At 40.7% G+C, this 23,568-nt stretch overlaps 1 protein-coding gene across 4 annotated transcripts in view; it reads right to left on the bottom strand.

The window, feature by feature from the left end:
• Positions 1 to 23,568, bottom strand: part of TOX3 (TOX high mobility group box family member 3) — a 76,213-nt gene that overhangs the window by 48,431 nt on the left and 4,214 nt on the right. For 2 of the 4 annotated variants that reach the window (XM_021408887.1, XM_021408888.1), the window contains exon 1: positions 23,123 to 23,544. The exons of the other annotated variants lie outside the window; for them this stretch is intronic. In XM_021408887.1, coding sequence (XP_021264562.1) covers positions 23,123 to 23,224 — 102 coding nt within the window. In that variant the 5' untranslated portion in view covers positions 23,225 to 23,544. Of the gene's footprint in view, positions 1 to 23,122; positions 23,545 to 23,568 lie in introns of those variants that run through there. 4 annotated transcript variants of the gene reach the window in all.

Genomic DNA, 23,568 nt, shown 5'->3' with positions numbered 1-23,568 from the left:
GTATTGCACATGGCACAAGTGGCAGACAGATCTCATTGAAGCTGAAGCCAGCAGTAACACGCAGCTTCCCTGTAGATGCAAGCCAATGCTTTCCAGAGCAAGAAGCTTTTGCTTCACTCCTGCAAACTAGATAAGGTGACACTGAAACTTCCAAAAGGTTGCTGATGACAGAGGAAGGAATTGTAGAAACTGCTGTGCTGGAAAATTGCACTGCAACAGAATAAATCATGGAGAGTCACAGGAGCTGCATTTTTCCCCTTTCCATTTTTGCTAAGAGAATGCAATAGAGCTTGGCCCAGGAGACCAATTCCAGATTGCCACATAAACTGTAAGCACTACTGTCTAAGGCTCTTATCAATTACCTTGCTGGCGCCATGCACTATCCCCCTATCTAAGAATGAAGTATCTAATAAGTAAAAACAACTTCCTTATTTTAAAGAAGTGAGAAGCTTGCATTTTGTTTCTCCTCTAACATTTAATACATTTGTTTTTACCCACAGTCTTTGCTGAACTAACACTCACTGCAGAACTCTTTACATTGCCCTAGATCATTGGTTTACAGTGACTGTTTTTGTACTGAACTGGCTTCACTACAAAAGGAACATCACGCAATGAACTCTTCCCAGGAAAAAGACAATTAGGACGTACAAAAGACGTTACCTTTGCAAAAATACAGCATTCAGATACTACATTATAATTAGGTTTCTATTCCAAGTATTTCAATGCACGCTGTTAACTTTAGACAACATCATATGAACCTTTTAATTAGCGTGTTATCTTCGGTGCAATTAATATCTTGTACCTCATATGTTATCTTCAAATTAAAACTTTTACTGTCTGAGCCATATTAATTAATCAATGCAGCTCTAAGAGGGAGCAGACATCATTCACGAGTGAGTGTTTTTAGAATGTCACAGCCACTGACATTTCAGAACAGTTATTTAGCTGTCTTCAGATAATACATGGCTATTACCTTCAGCTTGCAGTGTCCCTGCACAAAAAAAAAACTTGGCAATTATTACATACATTCTTTTGCATCTATAAACAAATCTTTTGTTGCACTACACAAAATATCCATTTTTTCAGTAAATATATATACATATATATACACATACATTTAAATGCTTAAAAATCTCCTCAAAACAGTCAAGAATATTCCTCTATTAGGGTCTGTAGCAAAGCATATAGCCAGTAGCACCAATTCAAAGTAAGAAGTGATGAGATTGTTTGACCCTGAAGATAACAATACAGATGATGATCTTTTAGAAGCCATTGTGCCAACTTGACTTGCTGTGATGGATGAATAAAATCACAGCCTAACAGCTTGTCACAATCCTTGATATGAGAAGTTAAAAGAGAAAATAACTTCAAAGGATGATTGTCTTTATGGAATGCTTTTGAAAAGATATACAATTTTACAGTTACACACCAGAATTAATAAAGGTAAACATAAAGCAGCAAAATGCGTCGTGTCCATCAACAAATAAAGCTATCTTTTTAATGATGAACTTCCTCTGCTTAAACTAGGATCTCTTTTACTTCAGTTCGTAAGCAAAGGACTCCTTAATCTATATTACACCAAAGGAAATTAATTTATTCCCAAGAAAATGCAGCAATAGAAATCAATTGCAAAACACTGGATTTTCTTGAATTGCCTTAGAAAATGGAATGTATGACCTGGAAATATTTAGTAGGTGAGATGAAGATTTTCTTAGAATTGCAGCATGTCATACTTCAAGTTTCATTCCTCAGTAACTTGATCCTGCTGATCCCTAAGTCCAAAAATGTAGGACAACTGGACACCTACCTACCATACTTTGCTTTCTACATAATATCATGCTGTAAGCAGGCTGCTATTCTAATGATTTCACTTTACAATTCCTCTTTTTAACAAAATTACTGAGTTTCTATCAACCTCTTATAAATTAAGATCCATGTATATTGTTACAACGTACCTCTTTTCAAAAGAGATTCTGAAACTGCACAGAAATAGACATTCTGAGTAAAAACACACATGAACCTAAACGAAAGAATTTGCTCCTACTTCTTACATCTGTATCCAAGTCTAATGATGAATGAGAATGAAATCATCAGTAATGTCACAGCATGACTCACTAATATAAACTGCAGTTATACAGGAGAGTAGTCGAACATGGTGATACACGTTATATATTGATATGTACTTCATATCTAACAACATATTATGCATATATGTTTAGAAAGGTCTGGAGCAGTGCCTCAGACAGGCCACCCACAGCCCTGCACAAGGGGCAATACAGCAATGTATTAAGGTTCAGAGCATTACCAAGGGGTCCCTATACATTATCATCTCTATTTTCATAGAAAAAGTCAACGAGGGACAGGCTCAATAAATGCCTTGCCCAAGGTCATATAGCAGTGTAATAACTGAAATGGGATTGCAACCCAAACACCCTGACTTTTATTTTAACAAAGTGTTTCTTCTGTTAGAATAAAGGACAGAAACAGAGCATCTGGTATTTTTGTTGTTGTAGTTTTTAAGAGAACACTCTTGCTAGCTTGAAGTAATCAGGTTACATTCGTTTATTTTGAAAAATTTATAACTATTCTGGAACTGTAAGTTAAAAGAAAGTGGAAGTTACTGATAAAAGAACCAACACCAAATTGATAAACACAGAACAGGATTTGAATTGCATGCACACCAATGTTAATCAGGGATTTTGTTGTTGTTTTTTGAAACATGCAACTATTTAAGAATAAACTTTCATCAAAATAAGTACCTTTAAATTTTCTTGCCAAAAAGAAGGAAGCTTTCATTAGATGTTCATAATAAAACACAGAAATATTCTGATAATACTACCTTTAAGTCACTATAATTGTCATCTAAATGCATTTTCTTTAAATACATATATCTTTATATATATTAAATATATCCATGTATCAAATTTTCTTAGTACAGTAAGCCCAGATAAATATATTTGCCGCTGAAATTATTTCACTTCTTTCAGGAGACAAATATAAATGCACACTGCAAAGTCAGAATGAAATCCTCCTCTTTCTGAAGCCCCTAGCAAAGCCCACAGTCCCAGGGTCATGTTAGCTTTGAATCACACTCAGGCTCATACATAACAGGCAGCCTTTTTGGTTAGTCCTAACTTTCAACTATTCCTAGCCCATAAAAAAAAGCATAATAATGGGTTATTACACATTATTGCAGTATCAAAATTACAGCTTTTCAACTACGACTTCAAAAAGAAATCTGTTCTAGATTGAATTTCCAGGAGATAGAAGAAAAACAAAGAAGTGAAACCCATATGTAGCTAAAGAAATGGTGTCTGAAGATACCTCTTCCTTGGCCTTCCAGAGAAGATATGTGTGCAAGATCCAGACCATGAAAGACCCAGAACCACCCAGCTGTTTGATACATGCCCCAAAGACATAGGAAAGCCTCCTCAAGACTCACAGACTTGAATGCTTTCCTCCGTTTGTCCTTAAAATGTACCTGAATCATTTTGCCAGAAGCGGTGAAGAAAGGGATAGAACATACGTGGCTGCTCCCCACACCCACTCATCATTGTTTCGTTTGTCCTTTTTCCACATTTAGTGACAAAATTACCATTTTTACATGTCCCAAGCTTTGATATTCCAAATAATTCTTTCACAAAACACAGAGGCTTCATCCCAACCACAAGTATTCCAGAAGGTATGGTTTTTACTCTCTCACCTATATATTTTGCAATTCTTTTGCCAGTGAAATTATTACATTCAGTCAACTGAAAGGTTAAAGTATCTAATATTAAACAGATCACCACTGAAATTTGGGTGAATGATGGCCATGACACAATCTATTTTTAATTTTAGAAAAGAATTTTGGTTAATTTGCAGTCATTATTTGGGGTTTTCTTTCCAAGGATAGGATAATTCTGGTTGAGAAAAGAAATCTGCAGAACTTTAAAGCAAACAGCTTTGATGAACATTTAATAAATTCGTCTACTTTTAATAAATCTTTGGTATAAATGTAAATAAGTGCTTATGCAGATGAATAGCACTAAACAATTAATTAAATGCTACTGAGCAAATGTCTTTTTTTTTTTTTTTTTTTTTAAGTCTGGATGAATATTAGCTTTGTTGGTAAAGGACATTTTGAATATTTAGGGCTTTAAAAAGATGTGGCTCATTTCTTTATACAGCAACAAATCTTCAGACAGTACTGCTGTCTGACTGTAGAAAACTACAATTGATATCTTTTCCATATATACTTAACCTCCTACAGATTTATTTGATTCTCAATAATTACTATTCTCTGGTAAGAGGCATATGTTATTATAGCACACTGCACTCCCACAAGCTGTCCACTCAGTGTATTTTAATAAATCTCTGCCAAAGCTGTATAAATTTGATCCTGTTTAAATTTAATAAGGATCAGAATATATCAAAGCACAAATTCCCATGGGAGAAATAGATATTTTGCATAGTTATTGAGTGCCCTATTCATAAATACAATGTGTAAGACCTAGACCATCAACCTTGAATTAAAAAGAAAAAGAGATTAATGTGTGCAAAGCTAGCTACTTCTTAAATAACAAGTAAAATTAATGTATAATAAAACATTTTTCCCTATACTGCTGTTGAAGATAGCAGCACTGCTACAGTTTCAGTGTAAGCATTCTCAATGTCAGTAGTATACAAATACCTTTTCAATTTTGTAACTCTTTGTTTAAAGATACACTCACTCAAGGGCACAAGGTGTAAGCATGCTACAAATGGTTCCTCTTGGGTTATGCCTGTTCTGTCACGTTCAGCGGGATCTCTGCCTTGAGCACAGACTAGATCAGCAACTAAGAGCCACTGCACAACCAGAACTCACTCAGGACCATGAGCAGCGTGAACGGACATTTGGCATCCATTTTCTTCTGATGTCTAGGAAAGGTAGAAAATATTCAACGCTCTATTAATTCGAGATAAATGCTGGTGAGTCTCCATTATACCCTGCAAAACTTTATGTTCTATTAAGGAGAACACTTTCATGCTTGCTGTGGCAAAATACCCGGAGTCATGACTGTGCAAAAAGATGGTGATCTACCTATCTTATGAAGAATTACGAGGACCACAATCATATACACAGTGCATGCCTTCTAAATACGTACATGTGCACTTATATAGTTATTTCTTCAATTTCCAATGTTTTCTTTTTGTTCTTCCCATTTTAAATAAACATTCTTTGCATACAGGGAAAAATACATTTCAACCAATACGTGTAGAGACCATACCTGACAGCTGCTAGTTACAGAAGTGATTCATCAGTCTTCCTTAGGAAGCCTGCATTCTTTATCATTGGTTTCGGTTAGTAATTGTTTATGTAACTGTGCATACAGCCTACCACTTTCAAAACAGATTCATTTTCTCCCATCATCTTTCACGGTTAAATGACAGGTATGAGAGAAAGACAAAGAAAAATAGACTGTATTTATCCTGAATTAAAATTCTTGTTCTCAGAGTAAGAGAATAAAAGTTAAAAGATAAGTCATTTTACATGGAGTAGAGATCTTCCTCGAGGGAAAAAAAATGTGCTAAATCAACTTACCATTGTTTTACAAGTCAGCCACTGAGGATGAAATCACAGACTGCTGAAATTAATGGGAGTTTTGCCACTGACTTCAACGGGCCAAAGATGTCATCCTCGGTATTTTACTATACGTAGAGGCCTGATGTCAGAACTAGTACAGCGTTACAAATATGATCCAGCATAATTCAGTCCATCACAGCGAAGCTGATCATACCATCACTCAGTCACTGCTCCAGCTCACATCTATAAGATTCTTGCTTTCTTTTCACTTAATCATCATATAAGCATTGGGAGTCAAGAAAAATCTGAGGCATGTTTGTCACTAATATTTCTTCATCCATTGTCAATGTTATGTTGTTATGGTGAAACTACAGATAAAAATGAAATTAAAAATTCTAATGATATCAGTGGAAGTGGATGGAAACCTCAAACAGTCAATATGGCCTTGCCAGAATATTGCCAGTGAGATCATAGCACTTAAAACACAATTACTTGAATTTGTACCAAATAATACCATATTTAAATAATCATCCTCAGTAAACACATGGCTAGCTCTTTAACATGGCACCTGAAGTCCAGGGGTACAATCTGTCTTCTCTTTCAAGAATTTTAGAAAAATACTGTACATCGAACGACAATAACATTGGTTCCATTCAGAAATTCCGTTCTTAAGCACAAAAAGCACTGAAGTAAGAGTACAGTGCCTTAATTTCTCTACTTTTATGGGTTTTTGTCTTTCAACTTTAATGTTATTTCAACAGTACTTTGTTTATTATGGAGATATTCTGCTGTATTTCCCTTTTCTCAGTTCATGAAATTTTCAATATAACAAGGAAAAAAAACAGGTTCAAATCCCTATTTTGAAAACCATATTGCCATTTTTATTCAGCCTGTATTTTAATATAGCATCAATATTTAACTACTTCATTAAATGAAGTGTGACTTTTATAGTGAAAATGTCAGTCTTTGCAGTTCATTAAATTCATTTAAAGCATAGCTGCTTGATTTTTTTTTTCCTGAAGGAATAAAGGACTATTAACTGAAGGCATAAACTTAGCATTAGCATGCACTTTTTTCCTTCAAATTAACATTCAAGATTTGTAACAGTCTTTATAAATTTAAGGGATTGTTTGTATCCTTTTGCATTATCTTTATTTTTATAATAGATGTCATTTTTATAGCACATACAAGTGTTTATCACAGTTGGATATGACCAGTAGGATGTCACAGAGGATATTAACATGTCATATGCTATTATGGAATTTGTAGAATTCTGCAAGTAGTATTAAAAATTCATTATTTTGAACTGTGGCATCTGGAAAAATAAACTGTATATGATGTAAAATGTAATAACTCTTGGAATCCAATGGGGTTTATGAGTACTGCTTTTCTGTTTCATAAAGCATTCTTTGATGAGTACCCTTTTTCAGTGAGAGTTTCTATTAACTAATACAAAAGAGTAAAAGGAAAGCTCAATTTCCAGAAAGGCAGTGGCATGTTTCTGCCAGATGTAAGAAATCCTCGTGCACATTCTCTCGGACTTCTGCAACTGCAGTCTATAAATCTGGAAACAATCACTATTTCTCCTTAATAAATGGATGTGACTGTAAAATACTTTAATAAGAATAAAGAAGCTGCTTTGAAATGTACTAACAAATAGAAGTGGTAATAGTTGCTATTGAACCTACTACTCCTTTAAACATTAAAAATAGATTTCAGTGGCAGTGAAATCTTTGGTATTGAAAGACAAATCACAATTTCTTTTCAATTGTAGTGTTCGGGTTCACCAGTGCCCAAACAAAGCAACTTGATTACACTCCTCTCTTGTATGTAGTTTGCTCCCAAAGCAATGCCTCCTATTTATTTCCACAACAACTATAACAGACACAAAGGCCACAGTAACACTATTTAATGGAACAAATTCTCAGATACAAAACACTATCTTTCAACAGTCACCACCATTAGCTGCCAGTGATGAACAAGAGCCTGCATGCCACACTTGTAAAAACCTGCAGCAGCAGAGGTGACCACAGTTTCACAGCTGCTAAGATGGCATAAGTGCTAAGAAAATGTTGCCCACGCAGTCCACCTTTCATCAGCTCAAACAGACAGAAGTCAGAAGGTACCAAATTTAGACTATACACTGTTTGTCTTCTTCTCTGGCCTGATTCTGGACATTCACGACTTCAGCTTAGTCAGTGTCACAAAGCAGCCATCAGAGCTGATAGTTTGTCCCGGTTCCAGAAAATCCAGAAGGATCGCACCTTTCCTATCCCAAAAACAGTGCACATCACTTTACCCACTGAGGGCTGCATCTTAAACCTTTTCTTTCATGGGGAATTCTCATGTTGCCACTCCATGGACTGCTGTTTTATCCCAGCTTGTAGTGATGACACCACATCTCGTCACCAGTAAAGATGTGATCCAGGAAACTGTTTCCTTCAGCCTTGTATTAGTTCAGTAGGTCCTGTCAAACTCTGCTGCCATCTGCCGCATAGCAACAAAATTTAACAGGGTATTGGTGGGAAGGTTCAACCTCTACTGCCATACCACCAACATCCACCTTTGATGTTGTGGGCCAACAGAATAAAATAGGAGGCATTACTTTCAGAGCAGCCCTCTTGGTAAGCGATCAGAACCACTTCCACTTCCTTTTCACAGGTTGCATGAAACAGTCAATGCTTGATTTCTTACCATACAGAGGGCAACTGTGGGTAGGGGACTGCACATGGACAATGCAACTTTAAAAGGGTTTCACCTTCATAACTGCAGTATCCATCCTCTGAAAAATCAGATACATTTCTAGTGTCATAAACACATAATCCAAAATACACTACCACGTGTAAACACTTTGGGTACCACATCTCAGTAGTATTATGTACCACAAGGATTTAGGACTTTAATTTTAAATGTCACCATATTCCCCCATTCCATACACTCATGGGCACTTGAGCTTCTGTGCAACCAGCAGTATACACCAAACTAGAGAGGAAGAGGAAATGAAGATTGCAGTAACTAGTGCCCACCTCAGTTAAAAGCTTCCTTAAAGAGATTTTTCTCCACAAACATTGTGCACAACAAACAGTTTTATTTCCTAGAAAAACTACTTTGCATCTCCAAATCTGTGCTCAATAGCTGTGATTTTTTTTTGTATGTGTCAAAGTAACAGGGTTTATAGAAAATTCTGCTTGAACTATATTCCTCTGCATTAATTTTTTTTTAAAGAGAATAAAAACTGAATTATTGCATGATGATCATTCTGAAAAAAAAAAAAAAAAAAGAAGGAATTCTAAGCCTTAATTACAGAAGCAACGATGGGATATACAAACAGTTAGCCGGTACCGAAGACACACATTGCAGACTGGAGTTTCTGACAGATTCAGGCTTTATGTAGTGTCATTTCCTACACTGTAACATTTGCCAGGTCAAACTAATGGGTTCTAAATATCAGTCCCTTGCTGCAAGATTACATGGAGCTAAACAAAAAAATCATTGCTTTTAGGATGCCATGAGTTAACACATAACCACAAAGGCAGAGGTCTCCAGCTGGCTGTATTAAATCCACATGCTTTAGCCAGGTCATCAACTCATTCCCACCACTACAAGCACATCCTGCAGACCGGAATTCTCATTCCCATTCTTTATTTGAACTGTTATTTTAACAGAGTCAAGATAGCTATCCTGAATGTGAATCAAGAGCTCTGTTTCCCCACGGTATGTGACCAACCATCATGCTGGCCATCCACAAACTTGCTCCAGAATCAGTTCAGCCAACTATCTACTGCTACCCACAGGTTCTCTTCAACAGGCACACATCTCTGTTTAAAATGAACAAACACACCACCTACAGCTTTCTATTATATGCTAGGCCAGCAAATGGAAATCTACCTAAAGAAATCATGAGAGCAATTAGAAAGACAAAAAAAGAATCACAGAGAACAGCAGGAATTTCCCTATAAGGCTAAGTAAAAAATTATGTTATTATTTTTGTACACTGGACTGAAGTCAGATGCAAATGAACATCATGGGTTAAAGCATGTTTCCTGGGAATGCTGCTCTCTGAAAAACTTCTGATTTGCTTAGAGAAAATTGATACAAGAGCTCTTTTAGAACTAAATTCCTTGCAGTTCCAACCAAAAATATATATTGTTTCACTGTGGTTGCAAGCATAAATACTCTATACAATGATATAGAGAGTCATGCAAAATGCACCAATTTCCTACCTAAACAACAGTATAAACTGGTCTGTTCAAGGAAAGAATGGAATTAAGCTGCTCCTCTGTACTTTGGATATTAACCAGTAATCAATAATTTACCTCTAATCCTTTATTTACCGTATGTAATTCCACTTGTATCATATCTATAGAAACATCAGGTACTGTCAACAGTTTTGCTTAAATTTAAAAACTAGAGAAGCTATATTCTATAATGGTAGAAAACACTGCCTAGATTAGGGAATCTGAGTTTTCCCGGCCCTTGCTGTACACACCAGTGAGGTCTGGCTATGAGAAATTAAGTGTCCAAATTTTAGGGTGGGATGGAAGGAAGTTGCAAAGAATTCCTTGGTTCTGTAAGCAGCTCTTCCAAGGCTGGAACATTTACAATGGCGCTGGCAGATGGAACTTCCTACACAGACAAGATGACATACTCTGTATTCATGGTCAAAAGGAAACCCACCAATATCAAGCGTGATCGTTTTCAATATTTATGACAAACAGATTTGCTCATGAACACAAATGGATGCTAAGCTGCAGACATTTTGTATGCCTGCCCGATGGAATGCTTAGCTTCACTGTCTAAAACTCTGTTTGAAAACAAAGTTCTTGTTCAGATCCCCGAGACCGGAAACAAGGCAGTTACCAGCTACCAGAGCACAGAGGTGAGGAAGCAGGTGATTATCTGATGTGCACTGTCGAAACACTCACATTGAGAGAAACCACCTAATAATCTGATATCACACTTGTTCAGACTGTCAGACTTTTAGATGCATTTTCCATGCCCTCTTCCAGAGGCTGAAAGGCCTTTGCCTCCACTCTACACTATTCCCACCACCAGCGAGGAAAAGCAGGCCACTTCGCGGGGAAGAAATCTCTTAGTGTTGACAGACATTAGATAATTCCCCAACCTAAATCTTATTAATAACACTTTTCCACTACAGAATCAGGCCTCAGATGAATATTCTTTACTAGCTGTCATGCACAACTCCAAAAATGTTGTTGACTCTAAGTAACCATCCCATCTATGACTGCCTTGGGCATAAAAAAACTTCAGCATCCTATGGCCAAGAATATAAAGAGGGAATCTAAAAGAACCATGTTGAACAAGATTAGAAGTTCAGACAACCAACCGGAGGTCCCTGCTTCTTTCAGCCAAACACACAGTATGATATTTAGCATCAACTCAGCCCCTTAGAATTGCCTCCCACCCCTTAGTCCCCATGACAACAGCAAGGATGCTTCAGCACCTGACTCTGGAAGTTAAAGGCTTTGTTTCTCATGCCCAACTTAAGCCCAGAGACACCATTCGTGCAGCCATGTCTGTATCAACACTGTCATCTCTCTCACTTTGCCAAGTTTCTCATATTACTGTTAAAGCACTGATACTTCAGGTTTCTTATGTCTTCTTTTCTTAAGAAAAATCAATTCTCCAACTGTGAGGTACTTGTTTAAAATAAAAAAAATCTTTGCTGCCAGACCTGCAATTTTATGTGTCAGTTCTTTCACACTTCAGAAATGAAGATTATCTACACCTTCCCAACTTGAAGCAGCTGAATGTAGCTTCATTTTTGTTTGGTATCTAAGCTAAAGAAAACATCGTGATGATTCACTTGTTTGGTAAAAACACATACAAAACCAACTTGGGGCCGTTTTTACCCTATTGAGGCAGAAGTGTGGATGAGAGGCCGGATAGAGCTGGTGCTTTTTAGCAGCCAGAGCAATGCTTACCAACATCACAGCCTGTCCACACATAACGTATGATTAGAACTGTTTCTTTTGTTTTGTCAGCAGGTATGAAGAAGTGGCTTTATCCTTTTACAAAATGAACGGTTCAGTGCTCAAGAAACGACCACTTCAAAACACATCCGCCAAGCTGAATTTCTTCCAGCAAGTTTATGAAGCTCAACTAAGAAGCAGAAACATCTCTCTTCTTCAAAGAAAGTATATTCCTAAGCACAAGAGCAGGACTGTAGTCACTTCTTTAGAAGATTTTGGGAAGCGAAGATGATAAAGAAAAAGTTGAGCATGTTTCAAATCAGTTCTTATCAGAAGTTCAGTTTGTTTGTTTGTCCCACTGATTTTTTTTTTTTTTTTATAAACATAAATCATCTTCACAGGGAAAACCTCAGCAGCTGGGATCAATAAAGCAACTGCCCTTTCCCTAGCATTCATACTGAGATTCATCATCTAAAATCTTGTTATTTCTTATTTCTACATGCAAAGATCCCAGGCAAAGGGAGTTACAGGAGAACGCTGCAGATAGGAGCTCCTTCACTTGGATAACATATGTCCATGGAATGGAGAAATGAAAGATGAACCTACGAACTCTCTCCTTCTTTTGATCAGATAATCCGTTCCCCAAAGTTAATGTGAAATCTTAAAATGCAAAGAGCATGCATTTCTTCCTTCTTCCGCGCCTCTCTCTCTCCAAATAAATAAGCACACAGCATCAAAACTACAGAAAGTTAGGAACTCAGGCAAACTGAAAACAATTCATCCCCAGATTTTAAATGCTTAGCAGCATTCCCTATCCACTAGTCCCTCTTTCTCATTACGGTGTTTTCATAGCCCTTTTTCCATTCTTTTTCTCAATTAACAAATGGCCACTTCCTAGGGCACCAGAGAATACAAAGACTACTTCCTACCACAGCAGAGTGAAAGACGAAGTAAAAGCACTAATATTCAACAAAATAAGAAGAAACTGAAGAACAATAGTTAGAAAAGAAGGAGATAGAAGATTTCTCACTGTTAAAATTCTGCACTAGGACTGTGTTGTGCATTGCTTGTACTCACCACAGCTGCAACGTATCAATCTGAGTTCATGATTCTGAAGGAACAAGATTGATTTCCCTCCATGGAGATTGTTCTTTTTGTTTTCTTTTTGTTTTCTTTTTTTTTTTTTTTTACATTCACATTTATTTTGAAAGAAAAAGGTTACATCCAGGGGGCAGGGAGGGAGCTGTATGCTTGATACCAGTTCTTACCCATGCAGAGAATAAATGAAACTCAGAAGATCTGCAAATATATAGTCTAAAATCATATAAAAAGCTTTTATATTCTTATGATTTCTAGACTTCATCCTTTCTTGTGCATTTAAAACTCACTGTTGATGTCATGACATTTTAATGGAGTTTGTTATCCTTTTCCGAGACACAGAAACAGAGTACGGCAGAACAGCACAATGTTCATCTGCAGTTCATCATTATACAAATCAAGCTCTTGTTCATTGTCACTCACTCACTTCCCGTGATGGGATAAGAACTAAGACTAAGAACTTCCATTTAGAAACAATTTTGCGTAAACACACAGTTAAACAACATGGAACCCTATGCAGACATAGCCATGGTGAAATTCAGTTAATTAGTGGAAGTGCAAGCAATGACAAGGAGACCCGTGATCTCAAAAGCAAGTGCACATATATTAATGTATGCGACCTGTACAACAACGAATAGCCTCTCCCCAGTCTTCCCAGCAGTGGAACATTGCTACAACTTGTACACTGTGTTATCACCAGTAATATATTTGTGCTGATAGAATTCAAAGCTAATCTTTGCCATCCTTTCTCAAATGCTTTCCAACAGAGAAGACAAGAAAGGCTGCTAATCTACCACAAGTTATTTGCTGACCATATTTAGAAAAACAATTTTCTACTTAAACTGTGTAAACTATAGCTGCAGGTTGAGACAAAATAAACACAGAATCATACAGTACAACTTTGTAATTTTTCTTTATTTTATTTTAGCAGGTAAAAAGAGTAAGATTTGCTCTTTCTTTGCTGAACTCTAAGTTGGACATACCACAAGTCTGTATATGCAGAATTCTGAAGAGCTATCACTTTGCCTACTCAATGAACACAACTAATGTTTTCCTTTTGTGTCATCTTTCTAGGTTACACCTAGCTCTAGATTGCACTGGCTGCCTTTTGCCTTCCTAAGCCAGCTGTATGTCAACCAAACTCCTGTCCCAGCAGCAGTGCCCCCAGAGACTCCAGCCAGCCCAGGCCAAAGCAGAGCCAAGGGGACACCAGAGAGCAGCCCCAGCAACCTGCTGCCTCTGAGCAAGATCCAGGGATGCTCTCACAGAAAAGGCACCTGCCAAGCTGACCCCACCAAGGCAAAATCTCAGCAGCAAGTCCCCATCTCAAGGTGTGACCACTGGGAGAGTACGACGTAGCACATTTCCCTGAAGCCACTGATGCACACAATTGAGTCAAACATTATTTTTAAAAGATCAAGGCAAAAAAAAAAAAAAAAAAAAAAGTAGAGCACAGAGAATGTATGTCCATATGGCTCATTAAATCCTCGAGGCAACAATTATGTATTTTCAACAAGCTGTACTACACTTATGCACCCTACAGGCATCAACTAAGACCTCAGCACAAAACTGTATGGTGAAAGAAGGTACGAGAACAAAACAAAGGAGGCTTTTCCTTACCAGTACGTCTGCTACTTCCAAAACAGCCAGTGGGTATCAAGAAAGCAACGGTGCAAGTCACCATATATGAAGCCAGGCTGCCTGGCATGATATAACACATAACTTAGTTCCCGTGTGTGCTCCTTGGGTTCAGTCTCACCACCAGGTGAGTGTAAAGACAACTTCAGGTATTTTAAAATGTTAGAAGGAACGGAGGCTTTTAAATGTTAGAAGGACAGGACAATAGAAGCATCTGTTCAATCCACTTCCATAAAGATATCTTGTACTTGTGAACTACTTGGCAGAACCAAATAAAATGGAGGAGCTTATATTGACTCGTCATTGCACACTCTTAGAAAACCACAAAAAGGGAGTCACATACATATAAACACATTATTTAGTTCAATTATTTCTCTGTAGTGCAAACGCTTTCACCTGTGTATCTAAATTGAACTCCCATGTTTGCACCTCCTCATATATTAAGCTTTGTGGGATGCCCAGTGCACAGCCTTGAAATCGGTCTCATTTTACCTATAGTTCCACTGCGGAAAATGTGCAGAAAATTCATTGTAAAATTCTATTTATTTTGCCTCATGTATAAAGTAGGCAACAACATTTTTTTTAACTGTAAGGTCAATGTATTTCTAACCATAGCGAGCAAAACAATAGGAGAAAAAAGAGCCTTGATGTGGTAGAAATTGCAGCTCTCAAGTTTTTCACACGAGCAAATCAATAGTACGATACCTCCATGTGTACATGAGCACCTTTATCATCATCACTTCATCCACACGTTTACTAAGAACCCACAAAAGTAACTGCAGTAACCTACTAAAGCAAACATAGTGACTATTTTCCCATGCCTAATACAATTCATATTTATTTAATAAAACAAATTCCTCAAAAAGCAGAGGCCTTCTAACACTCTATCAGTAAAATTGTTTACTGATAAAAGTAGCTTAAAAAATATGCTTTTATGAATAACAGTAATAGTGAAATACAGTCCCCTAAACCATTCAAGATTCAACAATTTGTGTAAGCCTTATGACTATAAAGAGAGTATTATAAAAAGCAGAACAGAAAGTAAATATGATCTGCTCTGAAAATAAGCTACTCTACTAAGCAGCAATTGATTTTTGCATGGTTTTAACACAGTTTTTCATATCAAAATTAGACAGTTAATCAATATTGAGGTGTTTAAATACATCCTGAACCTACAAACTTTTAAGTAATTCACTGACTTTAAATACAGGAGTTGCCCCATTGGGATAGAAAGGGTGATTCTCACAGTTCAAGTTGTTTCCATGCATGAGTTCCTGGCAAGATGAAAATATCAGTACTACAGTAATTTACATATCTATGAAACTATTAAATTTTTGTAATCCCTATCTAATTTCTCTAGCATTTTCTGTTTACAGAATTATAGTGCTAGTTATATGCCATTTTCAATGTTAAACACAAAAAAGTTTCTCCTGACAAATTTTCTTTAGAAAGCCAAATGAGGAGATGTTGCCTTTGTACCAGTTCTCAAAAGGCATCGTCATAATGAAGCTATGGAAAAGATTTTTTCAGACCGAAAACTAAGCCATACTTTGATTGCTATAGATTTCATGGAACTCAAATCTACTGAAGCACAGTAATAACCCCAGTAAGTCTCAGTGCCAGAGGACATTCGAAAAATTAGAAGGTAGTCATTCCAAAAATTGAGGGTTGGTCTTTTACATTTAGATGAAGGAAAATAGCTTCAAGTGACCAAAACAGCCTGAATGCAGAACTTCATCTTCCACACATCCTACCTAACGAAATTCTACATATTTGCAATCTCTTATTCAATTACCCAGCTGATCCAAACACTTAGAAAACTAAATCTACTGAAGAGAAAATTCTGTTCCAAAAGTGCATGCAAAAGCAATATTCTGTTTAACATAATGATTCTACATCATCACCAATGACATCTTTCATAAAATGGAAGAGGAAAGTGAGGAGATACCCATGCCTCTGCAGCTGCCACCTCCACCAGGAACAAATAAAGTCATGCCCAAATGAGTAGAAATGAAAAATAGAATCAGAGGGCAAACAGATACCTTATTTCAGAGCTTGCCCTTCCCAATCCTGACCTTTCATCCAAACTTCCCCTTCATTTTCATCTTTACTATGTCACAACCCACTCATCTGCATAAGATTTAGTCTCAGGTTCACAACCCTGTGGCCAGGAGAGATGATATACGGTCATAGTGACCCAGACAGTGAGAAAGATGGCAACTTCACAATAGGAAAAAATAAAGCATTGGATTGCAAATGTTTCTACCAAGAAATGCCAAGGGCAGGTCTGATCTAATGTCCATATAAGTAAATGAAAGATGTCCACACTGAGTCAGTCTACAAAGTGCATAAACAAAACTGAGAAACAATTGCCAGAAAGAAAAGATATATATAAAGAAGAAGAAAAAAAAAGAAAGAAAAGGGGGGGAAAAAGAGAAAAAAGGAAAGAGATACATATCTCTATTTAACTTTTTTTTTTTTTTTTAAATCAAGCTTAAGGGGATATTAAGGGATCAAGTGTCCGTTTTTTTAGAACAGACTGCTTCAGAAAACACATTTAGTTTTGACAGTGTATCCTCAAGTACAGATTAGAATTTGGAGGCTTCTTCATCTTCCTAAAGATTTTTTCTTTCCCCTCTTGATATTTACATAGGGATTTTCAACAAAACGCAGGTTGCTGGGCAGGAAGACATGCAGAACACCGATGCCAACAGCTGGCACGTGAGCTACACAAACAAAAGTGAGAACTGTTTAAAACGTTTTTCATTTTCAATAACAAATTAATATTCGCCACGTTCAGTAGCACATCTTTTCAGATGGAACAGAGTCTGCAGTCCTGGACAGCTGGATCTGCAGCACCCTGCTCAGAGAACTCAGCTGTTTTCAATGTGCTAAAAGCAGCCCGTATTTTCAGCCTGCCTGCCCATTACCACCACACATCTGAAAAAGCTGGTGCAGACCTGTGTTCAGATCCCCAAGGTGCGTGCTGCAGAAGCACTGGGCAGCAGCAGTCTCCCCTTTGGTTTTTGCCAGTTCAGCAGTCCCACAAACATTTGTATCTTTCAATACATTGAAACAGAAAGTACATGCAAAACACAATTTGGATTGGTCTGACAGGTGCTAACACAGAGTGGAGAAGATACGAAATCGTAACCTTGTTACAGAAACAAACAATGAATAAGGCGGCAGCAAGCGTGATCTCATCAAAGTCTTCATCTGAGCGCAGCACAGTGGCAAAGACCAGAAGGCTCCTGTGTGACATTGCTATCTGAAGTTCTGATTAGATTTTCACCTCAGAGTTCTCAATTTTGGTAGCAATCATCTCAAAGACACTATGGTGACTGGCACTCTATAAATACATCATACAGACAAGGAACAGTACGGGGACGGCTATCAGATAAGATTTGGAAGCATTTGAAAATTCAGCCCTGCCATTAGGTCCGTGCAACGGTGCAATTTTACGGCAGAAGAAATGTGATTACAGATAAAAAGGTAGGATTAGCACTGTGCAAATTCTTTTCCTCCTAAATTAGATTATCATCAATCAATAGCATTAGTTGGGTTTTTCGGGGGTGTCAGAACTCAACAACTACATAGGCATGTGTTAGCTGTGCACGTGATAGAGGCCTGCAGCACAGCCCAAAGGTCACAGCGTGGCAGGCTTCGCTTCACCAGGACTGTGCAGAACTGGGACCAGCGAGTCAGAGAACTGCAGCCTACGCGAGCTACCCTCACTTCAAGCATCTGCCGAAGAACGTGAGCTGTTATTCCCCATGTTTCTGTTTCGCTTTTTTATTATGAATTCATGGCAGTTCACGACAGCGTACCTCTGTCCGAAGTGCCATGCTCGGTGCAGGCGGCGCTGCGGGCTCTGCTCACCCTGAGCACTTGGTGACCCCCCACCATACAGGCAGAGGTGTGAGCGGGTCCCTGACACACACAGCAGAGCTGCTGTTGCTGCTTTAAACAATCGGTACTTTAAAAACACACCTGCTTATCCTTTCCGCACACAGTGAAAGTGCTCCTGATTACTCAAGCACTTGGTATATTGCTGTGCATTATTACAAGTATCTCACCGATACAATTGTAATCCACTGTAATGAAAAAAACTAACAGGTGTTGGGTTGTTTTCTTTCAACCACCAGGAAGAAACCGTTTCTCCTAAGTAAACTTTGTATACAACCAACTCCTTCTCACGTCTTGATAACCAAGGGTGCATTCGGTGCAGGATTTGCAGCACTAGAGCAGAAAAGTTGCAGGGCCCAATCCAGTCAGTGCCCCCGTTATTCGAGCTCATTCCAAGCAACACAGGGTCTTGCACAGTTGCTGCCCTTGGCATCCATGGGTTTCCCTGCAAAGCTCTTTGAGTGAGTCACATCACCAAATCTGGTGGTGACTGCACCTGTAGGACAGTGCAGTGCAAGTGGGGGTGGTGTTACAAAGGGCAGTTTTTCTTCCTGTAGACAAACTCATGGGATCCCCACATTTCTTCTTGCAAGCACAGGGAATCACACATCCCTCATTCTTAGCGCCGGACTGGGCAGCCAAATATTTTGGGATCTTTTTTTCTTTCCCAGCAGTAGCTGCCTGCATAGTCCTGAGGTTTTGAGACTCAAGAGGCAGGTTCTTTCCCCTGTTCTGGGAAAGAACCCATTCAGCTCACTTGCCACGTGCGCCAGAAGATCAATGGGAAACGCCGAAGATAAAATGGCATTTACTGAGCTGCTAGTCAAAACAAGAGAAAGTTCCCAAGCCCCGAGCCAAAGCCATGTACCTGTCTCCCAGGGCCAGCCCCGCCATGGTCAGAGCAGGGCTGCTCACATGCCCACGGCACTCGGCAGCTCCCAGACTGCTCTCACCAGAAAAGAAACCGCCGCGTCCACGCCGCAGCACAGCCCAGATGTGAAGCAGCATACATGCAGAGCAGATGATGAGTGAGCACCGAGCTTTCTGTCTTAACAGCATACATGCACTCATTGTCTCTCACCATCTGCTGTATGAAAGAGAAACCTTTGCATATATAGGCACACTAAATCTGCAAGGAGAGTAATTTTAAATCGTTTGCATAACTGTAATCCATTTTTGCTACCAATGCGCACTAATAGGAATGGCTTATAGCCCAGCTGAGCATGCTACTAACCTACTGCTATCTGTGCTTTACCTCTGGAAGAACAAAATAACCTTCCTGAGCTTCTTTGGTAAAATGCAAAATGTTTCAGCCAAAAACATCAGGCTCTGACATTCACACATGTATGCCAGTGCCTAAATTAAGGTACGGATGTTTGAAATCTGTATCCTTCAAGGACAATCTGTACAGGAGAGATAAACATTATAAAATGTAGACACCTAAATAATGAAGTAAGGATTTTGGAATTTCACACAATGATAACTCACACGCTGAGCAGTATGCATTTAGGGTTTGGAGTTTTCTTTTTCCTTTTCAAATTGCATCCTGAGAATTACGGTTCCTCTAAAATATATTTATATATATTTGCTGTGATGAATGGTAGTTCCCAAAATATTTTTAGTACAAGACATGTTATTTACTCAGTAAGTGCAAAAGTTTGTTTAGAAAAAAAACTACAAAACTATACTGAATGTCCAGAATTACTCTCCATCAGCAGAGCCATAAAAGGGCTCAAAACAGAAGCAGCATGTTTTACAACAGCTGGCCTCCTTCAACTTTCCGTAGTTTTTACAGCTACTTTTTGGTGATTTTTTTTTTGTACACAAAGCAGCAGGAGGCTTCTAGAAACAGACTGTGCTTGTGCAACTCCATGGCACTGAGGTGCATCAGTGCTATCCCAAACCACCAGCAGCCAGACACATGCGGGGTCAAGTTATGGACTCTCACACCAGCACTGAAAACTTATCAAATATGGCCCTGATCCAGCAAAGCACTTAAGCACATGCTTTACTTTAAACATGTAAGTAATCCTATTAGAGTAAATGAGATTCAGCATAAACCACTGGGCTGAGTCTCAGAATACCTTGGTTGTGGACCTGATTATGTCAGTGACCGACAGTGTAACCTTGGTGAAATCGCTGTCTTTCCACCTCTCTGTTTCCTCTTTCACCCCTTCTGTGTGTTTACCACGTCGCCCACTATCCAGACTGAAATAATCCCAGCCTGGACACTTGTAGAACCTGCACTACAACTCGTGATCCCTACCACGCTTACTTTAGGTGCTCAAAAAGGGACAATCTTGTGCCCAAAAGTCATGCTCTCCCCAAAAACCAACATGACAACCCCTAACCTTCAGCGTGCCCATCCAGTACAGACAGTGGGTTTCAAAAGCACAAAACTGAGCTTAAAAGGGAGCTGTGGGGCAGGACCCAGCTCCAGAACAGCTGCACAAGGCTGGGACCTCTCACAGTGTGGCCCAGAGTCCAGGCCTGGTGCAGGGCCCGGCTGTCACACTGCTGCTCCCACCGAGGGACCAAGGTGCAGCCCGAGGGACAGCCACCCATGCAGCAGCCCTGCTCCTGCACCGAGGTTACAGTAAGAGGCCTCATGCTCAATGTTGGCAGACACTGTGCTACAAGGTACAGTTTGCCGCAGGTAGTACGCCACATGCCATCAGCCCTGTGTCTCGGTGATCCTGGGTGTTTTCACGTAACAGTTGTGCTTTTGCAGTTACATCCAAGCACGCAACACGCTCACTCCTGCCTGCACGCTGCCTGCTGCCCGGCGCTTGTCACAGGCAGTGTCATGGGAGCGCACAACGAGGCAGCAAGGAGAAGCAGGCAGGATGCTCAGATGAGTTCCAGAAAGACTTGAGGTGAAATACTGTCCCCAGAGAAATCAGTAACAGTTCTCCCATTTACTTCAGCAGTGTCAATATGTCAGCTCTCTTCTGTACCTTCTGATCATCTCAGCGCCAGCCAGAAGAATCGTTTGTTTTCCTTAGAAAAGCAGGAAAAGGAAAGGGAAGAACGGATGGAAAGCAAAGGAGGGAGGGAAGGCTGCAAAATAAATGTTCTCCTTTTATCGGTGGTTTAAAAAACAAACCAACCAACCTTACCACATCTGCTCCCATTACAGATTACAAAGAACACAGACAATGAGATTAGCTCAGTGCAGCTAAGGTCCTCCTTTCGAGGAACCCACTCAGATTGCTCGCCCGTCCTCGGAGCACCTGCACCCACAGCACAGCAACACAGCCCTGCTCCGCGTGTCCTGCCACACCAGGCCTGCCACATGCCAAGATAGCCATCACAGGACATAGGCAATGTGAGCTGTGCTCCACTCACTGAGATACGTTCTGCCGCAGACTGGAAGCCTGGCCTGCAAGAGACTTGCCAGGATTTCGTTCAGGAGCACAGAAACCAAACTGTATTTTTGGATAGGTCAAAAGTTGGTTACTTCTGACTTATCCTGAATGTGTGCTCTGTTCTCATTGTATAAGAAAGGGAAACACAGCCGAGAGGTTATAAATAATTCTGCATTTGCTGCAAGTTAACGGACACAGTTAATTCTGGTTTTGAAAGCATTCAACATTTTGGACATTAAAAAAATAATAATAGAAGCACTCGTACGGCAAAGTGCAACAGCTCCTGAAATAAGCACACACCGTGCGTAACAACCAAGTTCTGAACGAGCGAGATTTACAGCAAGCAATGCTGTCTGTCGGAAAGCACTGTGAGTTTCCAAAATTAGTCGGCATCTCTGACAACAGTGAATATTTACACTGTGTTTTAGAGCTCTTGAAGTCCTTAGCAGCGTTCGAGGTTAAGGTTGACGTTTCATCTTTAATTCATGCTCCCGTGTCTCACTGTATTAACTACTAACAAAGCAGCATGCTAATGGGGCCGGCACCGCGCATGCGCAGTGCTGGTGCACGCTGCGCGAGCGCTGCTCTGCATCCCCGCACCGTACGTGCGCGCACCTCGCGGGGGGGGGGGGGGGGGGGAGCAGCCTGCAAGCGGCACCGACGGGCTCCAACGGGGCAGCAGCCGAGACCCGGCTCATTAAGAGCAACTGCGAAAGGCATTCACGACATCTAGTTAGAAGGAATTCCTCTAGGAGAAAGTTTTATTCAGCTACTAATCCTCTTCACTTGAACCCGCGTTATTTCTCGCTCTGAAAGCGATCTTGGCGTTCCACCAAACTTCGCCTAGCCGTTCGGAGAGGGGGCTAAAGCAGCGAGCAGATTTTAGTGCGAGTTCTGTCTTAGCGCAGCACCCTTCGCCCAGCATCTCACCCGGAGCCTCACAAAAGGCCCCAGAGGTTGGACAAACACAGCACCAGGAAAACACGGCGTGAAAGGGATCTTTATGTGCATGTGTGAGGGCCCGCTGCTAATAGCTCAATGTGCTATTGACACATCGCAGTGCAAACAGCGAAGTCTTTGGCAAAATAGCGTGAGTCACAGCGTCGTTCTTAACTTCGCCTTTCCTACATTTGGGTAATTTGTGAAACAAATCATCTCCGTCTTATTAAAACGTAGTTCTACACGAAGGTAGCCGCTGGGGAACCACTATTGCTTCCGACCGTAACAAACTACACGCGCCGCCTAGAAGGTGTGAATAAATAGAAGTGGTACCGCAACTTCTTTGACAACCCCGTCGCATTCAGGTGCCCGTTACCTTCAGCGCTGATCCCCTTTCGCTCCGATCCCACGGGCACGGAGCCGGCATCGCGCGGAGGAGCAGCGCCGGCTCCGTCCCTTCCCTCCCCGCGGGGCTCTCCCCCGACCCGCGGAGCCGCAGCGCGAAAAGTTGAGCGCGTCCCGGAGCGGCGCGGCCGAGCGCCCATTGTTCCGCGGCGGCACAAAGTTGCGGGGGGCCGGGCCGGGAGCTGCGCCCGCCGGGGAGCCGAGAGCCTGGCCGCGGCCCCGGAGTCTCCACGGAGCCCCGAGCCCCCCCCGCCCCAGCCCGAGGAACGACCGAGCGCGGGGGTAATCACCTTGTTGTAGTTATAGTAGCCCAAGCACTGGGCAAAGTCCAGGTTGGAGGGGTCTCCGGGAAGCGAGCCGCCCGCCGCGGACGGGTAAAATCTTACATCCATGCCGGTGTTTTGGTCCCAGAAGTGCACTTGGAGAGCGGGCCGGGAGCCGTGATAGATCCACCTTCAGGTGCCTTCCCCGGGGCCGGGGCAGCGCGGGGATGCGGCGGGGCGCAGGTACACGGGAGGAGGGGAGCGGCGGAGCCCAGGTGGGAGCCGTCCGCCCGGCGGCAGGAGGGGAGGCAGGACGGGAGGAGGGCTGCCGGTTTTTAAAAGCTCGGTGCCAAGCCACGGGCTTCGCCTCCGCATTCAGGAGCAGCTGCTGTACACAAAGGAGCCACGCGCCCGGCGCGGACGGACGGACGGACGGAGCGCAGCAGCCTCCCCGGCGGGCGCGGGGCGGGGGC

This window comes from Numida meleagris, chromosome 10 (assembly GCF_002078875.1).
Source record: "Numida meleagris isolate 19003 breed g44 Domestic line chromosome 10, NumMel1.0, whole genome shotgun sequence".
Taxonomy (NCBI): domain Eukaryota; kingdom Metazoa; phylum Chordata; class Aves; order Galliformes; family Numididae; genus Numida; species Numida meleagris.
Note: the sequence above shows the minus strand (reverse complement) of the source record. Positions and strands in the feature narration are given on the sequence as shown.